Raw genomic sequence first — 10,849 nt, 5'->3', positions numbered from 1 at the left:
GGCCACGGTTGTCTGGGGCAGCACCTAGGGCCAGGTGGATGACGAACAAGCTATTTGCTACCTATGGTCTAAAGCAATACAGAGCAGTAACCCGAATTTTAATAAATTGCCACTCAAACTTGGCTAAAGACGCAAATCTACCCATTTAGTAGCCTCTTTGATTATACCCTCTTCGGCATTGTTTGCATCTGCTGCTGCCTGACTTTACGACTACCCTACTGTACCTTGGAGTGGGGCCCCGACTGGGCGCATTAGGCAACGAAATTCAGAAGAGCAATAAACCTTTACGGCACATCAGCACTTTCATCATAGGCAGATGGCGTTTGGCAATGCGTCGATCGCGGTACAGCGAAGAAAGCGATGACGACGAGCAAGATGAAATCCCACTCCACCACAAGCGACCGTTTGGCGCCGGGCTGAAGCGGAAAAGGGTCGAGTTTGTCCGGGCACAGGACCCCGACGACTACATTTCTACGCTCCCTTCGAGGCGACCTGCCAGCTCCGTCGTAGGCGACCTGTATGCCAGTATCGTCTTAGGCAGCAGCTCCACGACCAAGAGCGCCGACACACCAAATAGCGCCGCAGAGAACGCGGACGCCGGTTCCACCACCACCGAGGCTGCGGCCGTCCCACGCCCGGAACCGACGTTGTGCTCGATCTGCTCCCTGCCCATCACGACGTCGGTAGCGGCGCACGAAGCGTCGCTGGCGCATCAGGTCAGCGTCGCGCACTCGCACCCGCCGTCGGCGCTGGACCGGTCGCGCATGGGCCTTCGCGCTCTGGCGTCGCAGGGCTGGGACCCGGACGCGCGGGTTGGGCTGGGCCGCGTCGGCGTCGAGGGCACGCGGTACCCGATCAAGGTGGTGCCCAAGGAGGACGTGCTGGGCGTGGGCGCGACGGTGCCGGAAAAGACGGAGGCGGAGAAGAAGGCCGACGAGGAGGCCAGAGAGGCGAGGCGGCAGTTGACGGCCAAGGAGCGCAAGGCGCGGGCGGCGGAGGAGCGGCAGAAGGCGGCGCGGTTCCAGGCGGAGATTTACGGACGGCAGGATTTAGACAAGTATCTCAGAGGAGACGGAAAGGAGTGGGAGTAGGGAAGCGCTCGGGTCATGACGGGCATAAACATGGTCATGTGTAGTGGTGCTGTTGGGGTAGATTGCCGCTGTAGGTGACGCGAGACGGCGAGGATCATGATTAGTTGATACAAGCGTTTCAGTTGAGGATTAGACATGACATGCCCATGGAGAGGTGAATGATTCTCACTCAAAGATTTACTTGGTCTTCCAATTTCGGGCCATTTACTGTGACAGCTATGCCAGCTGTGTCGGCCTCGGTCAGAGCTTTGGAGCTTGGTGGTGACCTCATCGAAGTCTGTTAAAACTGGTGCTCAGAACAGCGTGGCGCATGGCAGGCGCCGACGATGCATGCCGAGCTACATAGATACCCACTGTGGACCTTGAGTTTGCAGAAATCCCCTAAATAATATAAATAATGTTTAGCTGGCCGCTTTAAGCTTGCATGTGGCTGGTTGGTGTCCTTGCGCACGTACTAGTCCGGGGGTTTTGGGGGGGATGGGGGGGTCAGTTGGGTGGCCTCAACCCGCCCAGGCCATGACGCTGTACTCCGTACAACCCCGCCAAACCTGGTTCCTAAAGGCAGCTCCTGATTTTGAATCTTGCATACCCGCCAATCACCTCGGCCTATCTGTCCTTCCATCTCGTCCCTCTCTTGCTTTATCTACTTTGTTTTCTTCCCAAGCCTTATACGGAACCAACTTGCGGAAATAGGCTAGGCCCTGATCAGCGCTTCTTTCTGGCGTTTTCTTGCTGGTCTGGCGCTCCGCCTGCCTCTCCGTGACATCACAGCCACGGCTCACCACCAACCAGCATAGAGCTACGAGCTTCGCGGGAGAGCAGCCCCCTCGCCGACGTACAACATGGTGCTTTCGGTGATTCAGGAACAGCACGACGGTATGGTTAATTCGCCCCGACACGGACATGCGAAAGCGTAGACTGACTTGCTCTTCCAGTCATCCTCAACGAGATCCGAAGCATTACCCAAGGCGACGTATGGCTTGTCACGATCCCCCTTCACTTCTACACTCAGCTGACAGCAGACACGCAGTGGAAATGTCTCATCGTCGACGAGCACTCTCATAAGATACTCGACAACTGCATCAAGGAAGATGACATCCTCAACAACAACATTGCCAGTTCGTAACTCCTCCCAACCGAGCCGTCCGCCCCCACCGCCATCAGCTAACCGCCCGCCTTCTGTCTCGCAGCCATCGAGCGCATCGAGGAGCGCCGCGAACCAAACCCCGATATGGACGCCGTCTACGTCCTGAGCCCCGACGCGCATATTGTCGACTGCCTCCTCGCAGACTTTCAAGTCCGCCGCTACCGCAGGGCATATCTCGTCTGGACCAATTTGCTCGAGCCGGGCCTGCGCCGGCGCATTGACGACTTTCCCGGCATTCGTCAGCTACGGGCCAGCTCCAAGACGCTTTTCAGCGATTTCTACCCCCGCGAGTCGCACCTCGTCACCTTTCGCGATCCATGGAGCTTCCCCATGCTATATCACCCTGCGTGCAATAGCCTCGTCCCCAAGCACATGCAAAATCTGGCTCAAAGGGTATGTTGGACCAAATATATGCGACTACTGAAGCATATTCAATCTAATCACAAGTCAAACTCAGATTGCCGGAGTATGCATCACCCTGGGAGAATACCCCAAAGTCCGCTTCTATCAACCTCGCAATGCGACGCACGAAGCGAGCGTATTATGTGGCCACCTGGCGCGCTTCGTGCAAGAAGAGCTCGACGGCTACGCCCAATATAATAAAAATTTTCCACCCCAAACGAACCGACCCCAGGGCATCTTGCTCATCACTGACCGTTCTATGGACTTGATGGCTCCCCTAGTCCACGAATTCTCGTACCAAGCAATGGCGCACGATCTACTGCCCATTAAAGAAGGCGACAAGGTTACATATCACACAGTCATCAATGCAAACACAGACGAAGCTGAAGAAAAAGACATGGAGCTCTCCGAAAAGGACAAGGTTTGGGTCGACAACCGCCACCGTCACATGAAGGACACGATTGATAAACTTATGAACGACTTTCAAAAGTTCCTCCGCGAGAACTCTCACTTCACCAACGAAGACGCCGATCCCACGAATCTGAGCGCAATTCGAGACATGCTGGCCGGCTTACCACAGTTTCAAGAGATGAAAGGGGCGTACTCTCTGCACCTTACCATGGCACAAGAGTGTATGAACATTTTCCAACACAACAAGCTACCCGATCTTGCCTCGGCGGAACAGACCCTCGCCACGGGTTTCGACGACGAATTTCGCAAGCCCAAGAACGTTTTGGAATCCATTGTCAGACTACTCGATGACGAGGCTATTCGTCCCATGGATAGACTGCGTCTAATTACCATGTACATTCTCTTCCGCGGAGGTGTCATTATGGAGGATGTCAACAGGCTCCTGACGCATGCTGGTCTACCTGTTCAGGATGGTGAATTTATTACCAACCTCGAGTTGCTAGGCGGCGCGGTCAATCATCAGCTCAAACAGCAGCTACGTCCATATACGCCCTTGTTCCCACTAGATGTAAAAGCGGCTCAGCTCAACGAAGAGTCGTTTTTGTCTCGTTTTGATCCGGCGCTAAAGCCTCTGCTCGAGAATCTGGTAAAGGGCACGTTAGATCAAGGCATATTCCCGTATGTGAAGCCACCACTGGACCCTAATGAGGAACTGTTGGCAGCACAAGGTACCTCTCTTCGAGCGGGACGACCAAACTGGGCAGCTGCGGGACGTCGGCAGCCCGAAAATAAGCAGCGCATCATTGTATTCGTGGCTGGTGGTGCGACGTATAGCGAAAGCCGTGTCTGCTACGACGTCGGTCAGCAAAACAGCCGCGACATAATCCTGACCACGTCGCACATGCTGACACCGCAATTCTTCATTCGCCAAGTTGGCGACCTGAGCCGCGACAAGCGCCAACTCGACCTACCGCTGGATAGACCGAAGCCGCGCGCACCAGCACATCTACTAGAGCGCCCTGCGCCTCCCCGCGGTATGGCACCGCCACCAGGGCAAGCACCACCGCAACAAGGTCCTGGTGGTGGTCGCGTACCGCCGCTCCAAGGCGGTCTTCCGGGCCGGCCCGGGCAAAGCAATGCTCCGCGCAAGGCACCCGCGCCGCCCACACAGGCCATGAGCAACATGAGCTTGAACCACGCACTACCGGTAACACCAAGCAACGGTGGGGGACCGCCCGCAGCGCCGCCCTCGCTACCGCCACCGCCCGAGGTCAAGCTGCACAAGGAAAAGAAGCGGAGAAACTTTCTGGGCATGAAGAAGTAGGGCTCTCTACGGCTCAAGGAACTTTCCGCGCCACATGCCGTGCCAGAAGACGCGGCGATAGCGGTAGCAACAGAAACGGCGACAGCGACGGCGACGACAGCAGCCAAAGTTGCCGTGCGTGGCCACAAGCGCTGCTCGTCGGAACAGGCCGTCAAGACACCCATCACGAAACGGCCCACGATGTCGTTGACATGGTCGTCAGCGACTCGAAAGAAGCGTGGATGAGGTGGAGGCAGGGCTGGTTCATTATGATAGTTGGAATAGATGCAAAGTACAAAGGGAAAGGGAGGGAAGAAGGCATGCTGAAAGCGACATGGTCGTAGTTCTAGGCATTGCCGGGTTTTATAGCACGCGAGTTTTTCTTTTATGGCACCCGTTGCAAAAACGGTTGAAAGGCAAACAGTCACACCTCACTCCCACACACCCAGATGTATGTTGTCTATCAAGTCGGGCGTTTTTCATTAACCTCGTAGTTGTTTTTGTCCTTGTTCTTATTCTTGTCTTTCTCTTCTTTTCTTATATATTTCCTCATGTACTCGAATACAACGTGACGTATCCATCATAAGCGAGAAAATGAATATACCCACCAAAGCTGAAGCTAAAGTCATGCATCGATCTTGGCAGCTTGGTGACACTTTTGGGGGAGGCAGGGCAGCATGAAAATAGATGTATCAAGTATGCACATTTTGTCATTGAAGAACTGGAAGCGTAACTGCGACTGGTTTATTGACAATTATTGAGGAGAAGGAGAAGACTGGCAGCGACCTTTAGTGCTCGGGTCTTTTTCACAGACATCGACTCGGGCGGGGAATGCGTGTGATTTATGGCTGAAGTGAAGACGTTCATCTGGCCTAAAATCTTGATCCCACTCGTGAGAGGGGTTCCGCCAAAGATGGACTGGCAAATATGGGTTGGAATCAATTGCATACCAAATGTGGCAGAGAAACGGGTGATGTCGCTTTCTTCAGCAACGGTATGTCGCTTATTGGTTCTCCTGTAGCCAGTCGTCGCATAACAGCTCGTTCGCGGTACTTCGCTGTTCCGGAGCCCACTGGAGCATCTTGCGCATGAACTCCAGGAATTGTCTCTTGTCGTCCCCAGAAAGATGTGCGTCCAGCTCTTCTAGCGGCTTTGGGGGGTGGTAACTGAATTCCTCCTATATATGTGCCTAGCAGGTTGACCTTGTCAGACGCACCCAGAAAGAATGGATGTATTGCGCATGGGGACTACTTGCCTTGATATGAGAAGAATTTACTGCTGAGCTGGCCCCCGTGCAATGAGATCTTTTGGCGGAGGCTCTAACAAGCCGATGAGTTCAGCGAGATGGGCCCTCCTACGATACTCGAGATGTTGCGGGTCGATGCCGTGGAATAATAGGTAGCCCTCAAACAGATTCCAGGCCTGAATTGTAGATTAGAATAAGTTGAAAAAAAGGACTCATTTTGGGCGGAGGACTTGCCATACACCCAACATTCCAGATGTCAATTTTGTGATTCCAGTGACATTTTAGAACCACCTCGGGTGCCCGGTAGACCTGGGCCTGTACGCAGGCAACGTTTTCGCCGTCTGCAAAGACTGCAGCACCAAAGTTACATAAAACTAGCGGGCCAACCTTGTCTGAGAAATTAAATGCCCGAGATGTGTAGATAGTTCTTCCTCCTTCTAGCTCCTTGCGAGGGCAGGGATCCTGGAGTTCTTGCTCCGCAAATTCGGTCAAGATGGAAGGATCAGTAATGCGAAACATGATATTATCAGCCTTGATATCTGTTCCAGACAGTCAGTCTTTTTTTGGGGGTATTATACACAGGGCGTAAGGGGGGGGGGGTTCCCTTTACCGGTGTGAATGATTTGACACTCGGCATGCAAAATAGTCAAGGGCAAGGAGTATGTTTTTGAGGACATGGCGTAGGCCCCAGGGAGGAAGCCTTTTGATGGAACTGCGACGGATGCCTACCTCGAGGCTGTCACTCAGAGGTGGATGGGCGAGGACCAAGTGTTGTCCATCTGGCCCGCTTACTTGAAAGGAGTCCACCAAAGTTCTGATGGCATTCCGACCTGCATGATTAGACGGGTGCTGCTCTATGCGCTTATACATGGATGTTTCATTTTTAACAGCGTCACCAAGCGCCTGGGAGCGTATAAAGACTTTGAGGGCGACATGTTGGTCCTGGCTTTCCATCTCATGTAAGAATTCGGTTTTAGATCAGATTCTAGAAGCATCGTAGCTGAAAATACCAGAGATCGTGTACTAGCCAGACGGTCGAGGTAGCTCCAAAGCCAAGCTTCCCAACTACCTGATACCGGTCGGCAAACACTTGGCCAATCTACACGGGGGTAGTAACGCGCTGCAAGATAGTCAGGCAAAGTTCTCCTCCTCGACCTTTTGTTTCGGGTGGGATTCTGACAAAAGTTGGGGTTGGCATATACGCGTGGTCGCAACGGCGCCCTGCGACCAAGGCGAGACAACAGTTTCGAAATGATGGACATGTTTGGTGAGAGTGTTGGGTTGGAGCGGCGTGAAGGGCGAGGTTGAGGCCAAGAATTTAATTCCACGTGCCACACACACACACACACACACACCTCTTCACGGACGGGTGTTACACAGGCGCGCGGACAGCATAGACACCCCTTACACAGCAAAGGTTGACATTTGGTCCATAGGAGTCATGGTGATGGAACTCTGGGGTTCCGGTAGCCAGTCTTGATCAAGAGCCAGTCTTGATCAAGAGCCAGTCTCCCAGCAGCCAATCACCCAGCAGCCAGTTAAACCGACAGTCAGTGTATTAAATAACTAGCTCAATTACTAATTAACTGGCTGTTAATTGACTAGCTGCTAGTTAGTTTGCTGCTAATCAACTGTTAGTCAAGGCTGGCTGTTAATTGACTGGCTGTTGTGTTGATTGAGACCACTCAACTACTAAAGCATTGACCGTAGCGCATCCACCACGGTCAGACCCTTTTGGACTCGAGGTTTACTACCTGCCTGATGCGCTGCCTGAATCAACAAGTACCTATGATAGAAAACTGGGCAGACCGCTCGTATCAATCCTGAGCTGGACACATACGTCTATAGCGTTGCTATAAGGCATATATGTCCCTCTAATTCTGTTGATGCCCGTAATGACACGTTTTTTATCTTTGATCAACTCTTGGAACTGCGCACCTCGAATTTGGCAAAAACGCAGGCCAGCTGTCGCCACCATATGCGTAACGTTGACCATAGCTTGATCCGGGATGTGCGCAATTTCTGTTCCGCGCCAGTCGAAAAAGTGGTAAATTATACCTCTGGCAACAAGGGTCTCGTTGTCCTTGGCGCCTGGACCGATTGCTTCTGCGTTCACGTTGATCGGGTTCATGGTGGGAATTCCTTCAAGGGAAACAAAGTTCTCACCACCATCCCAACCCTCCAATTGCAGATCAAATGCAGGTATCCACCCTTCTCCATGCGGCAGAAAAGGTTCCAAGGCATCACCGTTCCACACTGGATGCTCTTCTCTCTGTGCAGGTAGGTCCAATGGTCTCCCCTGCATGTTGCACGCCGCAGTGTCTGGAATGATGTTATCGAGCCCCACAGCCGCTACACCCTCGCCTTGCCAAGCTGCAAACGCAGCATTGGCGGTCGCTGGGCGCAAGACGTCTAACGCTTCGGGCGGCAAGTCGTAGCTGGGCGCCAAAGGCGCTTGTCGCTGTTGATCAGGTAGGTGCGGAGGCTCACGTCTCACGCCGTCATCAAGATGATTTACGAAAGGGGCCCCTCCTTCCCCCCCACCGCCCTCGTTATGAAACAAAGGTAGTTGGAGGCATTGCTCAGCGGTGGCTCTGTTCTCTGGGTCAAGTTGCAAGCACATGTTCAATAATTCCGTCGTAATATTCGATACATCCCTCGCACGCGCCACAATTTGCTCTGTCCACGAGCCGGGTCCCTGCCTGGGTGTCCACGAATCGTGTCCATTCCTGGGAAGAAGTCCCCAGAGATACATCACCACGACTCCTACGGACCAAATGTCAACCTTGGCTGTGTAAGGTGGTCGATGGACTTCGGGAGCGAGATAGCGTTTCGTGCCGCAAAACGTGTTGAGCTGCTCAGCCTGGCTAGATACACTGAAGTCGGCAATCTTGGCGTGAAAAGGGTTACGAGTCGTGATGAGTATATTGGCCGGATTAATGTCCCGATGGGTAATGCCCTTGCCGTGTAGATATTGCAGCGCTAAGAGGGTGTGCTTGGTAGTCGTGCAGGCTTCCTCCACGGTAAGCTTATTATATCTGATTGGCTTGACCAGACTACCGAACACAGCGTACTCCATAATGAGCTCGGCTACTCCATTTTTAACGTTAAACTCGTGAAAGGTAAGAATATGTCTCTGCAAGGTGTTAGAGAAAGACCGCAAAATTCACCAGTTGAAGCGTACGTCTTTGAGCGTGCAGAATATACTAGCCTCCTTAAAGAATGTAGCTGAGCTCGTCTCTTCGCGATAGCGTTTAATCGCGACCAAATCACCGGTTTGCCTGTGCATCGCCCGGAAAACTCTCGCGGAGTCCCCAGACCCAATACAACGTTCGGACCCGTAGACGCTTCGTGCCTGGCTGAAAGATGTCCTCGCGGACGGTTCTGTCGCGGACGGTTCTGTCGCGGTCAAGAGGCGTAATGCTTCAAGATTCGGAATTGACTTTGCGAGTCTGTCAAGAAAAGCAATGTAGAGGTGGGACATATCGTCGTATCCCCAAGTCCGATTGAACTCTAGATCTAGCCCAAAAAAGCACACAATTGAGCCTCCCTGAGGAAGAACCCTCTGCTCCTTTAGTCTAATTCGCCGACCAACGCCTCGCAGAATAATTATTGTTCGCTGCTTAGACAAGTTTCGAAGAAGAACAGCCCCAGTCGTCGTCTGAAACGTAATAGCAAACTGCCTTTTGCTAATGCCAAACTCCGAGAGTGAGGGAAGGAGTATATCACATCTGTCCCTGTCTGTTCCGAAGACGAAGCCGACACTAGGATCCTTCGGAAAATGATCCGTAGTCAAGGCAAGTGTGACATCAGGAGGGAGAGACGTTGGAGCGGGTGTACCATGGTCGCTTTGCTCAGTAATGCTCTTGGCGGAAAAATCATCTTCGGTGTACTCTATGTCATCGCTTGTGCGAAATATAGCGTTGTGAGGATCATCGACAACGCACGACGGTGCACGTATAGAGATAATGGTCCACGCCATAGTGTTTTCAGTATTATGAGTGGCTGATGAAACGAAGAGTCGAGTGTGCGTAAAACACTGGGGGTCCTTGGACTTGACAGAATCATAGAAAGAAACATAGAAAGGGGTGGTCTCCTTTTATTGCCATCCATCCGCCAGGTATGGCATCGGAGCCTTAAAGCCCAATCCTTAGTAACGCGAGCGCTTAAATGTAGCCAAGGACGTGCCCGCGCCAACTCTCAGTGGGTGAGTGGGTGCGGGCACGCGCGGGTTAACCCAATCTTTTTTCAAGCTGCAACTGATGCAGTTTTGTTACCTAAAAAAAGCAAGCGGCGCGTAGACGATATGGTTGATTGGTCAATAAGATACATCAAACAATATTACGGCGCAGGAAGTATCTGGCCTGGCAACGTGGTTCGCAAATCGAATGACTAAGCTAAGCATCCATGCACGTACCTAATCATGCCTTGTCAGCGTGACCACCACCAACCCCGTCGTTTCCATCACCGTTGTGCTAGTTACTTTAGGCCATCATCATTTGTCTTGCCCTTTAAGCACTGCACCATGACCGCGGATGAGAATGCAGCTACACATTCAGCAGGCTCTTCTAGCACCTGGTCCGGGCTTCACTCCGGATCGCGTTCGGTCGTAACCTTTTATAGCTCACTCGCCAGTGACCCACGTTGGCGCGAACCCGTCGCACGTCTGAAACGTTGGAAAGACGAGGTCGCCGACTTTATGAGATATCTCAGAGAGCAAGGGAAAGAAGGTATGGACATTATCAAGGGACAGGAGCCCCGCGTACGCGTTCGGGGACGCCAAGTCGACCTAATAATGAGCGATGGCAGCCCATTGCCAGAGGACCTTGCCTTCTGGAAAGCGCGACACGAATATCTCAGCACAGAGTGGCGTAAAATTCTGAGAGCAAGGGGAACCTACCTGGATTTCCGCGAAACTATCAATCCTCGTTGGGACTGGATTTATAAATGGATGATTGACATAGAAGCGGCTCTATGTGACGATCAGTCAGACGCTTCCAGAGGTGTTGTGTACGAAAGGCAGCCATCTGATCTGCCAGGGGCGATAGTTTGTCGAAACCAAGTTGCAAAGAAACGACATAGCGATTCCATCGACGGAGGGGACAAAGATGACGCTTTGCCTTCAAAACGGTCAAAACGCAACCCTCCCAACGACACGAAAGCAAACGCTTCCAGACCAAATACGAGGAAAGCAACTGCCGCTCAAAATCATCTTGACGGTGGTATGGCGGAGAGCAGAGCCAAAACGG

At 52.7% G+C, this 10,849-nt stretch overlaps 3 protein-coding genes across 3 annotated transcripts; 2 read left to right on the top strand and 1 right to left on the bottom strand.

The window, feature by feature from the left end:
* Positions 1 to 329: 329 nt before the first annotated feature.
* BBA_02220 (G-patch domain-containing protein) lies at positions 330 to 1,091 on the top strand (the record flags this gene model as incomplete). Its single annotated transcript, XM_008597317.1, has 1 exon — positions 330 to 1,091. One exon carries the CDS (start codon positions 330 to 332, stop codon positions 1,089 to 1,091), a length of 762 nt encoding a protein of 253 aa, XP_008595539.1.
* Positions 1,092 to 1,933: 842 nt separating this feature from the next.
* BBA_02219 (Sec1 family protein) lies at positions 1,934 to 4,375 on the top strand (the record flags this gene model as incomplete). The annotated part of the gene is made up of 4 exons (XM_008597316.1): positions 1,934 to 1,967; positions 2,027 to 2,209; positions 2,282 to 2,631; positions 2,696 to 4,375. The coding sequence occupies 4 exons, from the start codon at positions 1,934 to 1,936 to the stop codon at positions 4,373 to 4,375; spliced, it is 2,247 nt and encodes a 748-aa protein (XP_008595538.1).
* Positions 4,376 to 7,386: 3,011 nt separating this feature from the next.
* On the bottom strand, positions 7,387 to 9,582 carry BBA_02218 (calmodulin-binding protein kinase; the record flags this gene model as incomplete). Its single annotated transcript, XM_008597315.1, has 2 exons — positions 7,387 to 8,736; positions 8,785 to 9,582. The coding sequence occupies 2 exons, from the start codon at positions 9,580 to 9,582 to the stop codon at positions 7,387 to 7,389; spliced, it is 2,148 nt and encodes a 715-aa protein (XP_008595537.1).
* Positions 9,583 to 10,849: the final 1,267 nt, after the last annotated feature.

This window comes from Beauveria bassiana (genome assembly GCF_000280675.1).
Source record: "Beauveria bassiana ARSEF 2860 unplaced genomic scaffold BBA_S00004, whole genome shotgun sequence".
NCBI classification, from domain to species: Eukaryota; Fungi; Ascomycota; class Sordariomycetes; order Hypocreales; family Cordycipitaceae; genus Beauveria; species Beauveria bassiana.
Note: the sequence above shows the minus strand (reverse complement) of the source record. Positions and strands in the feature narration are given on the sequence as shown.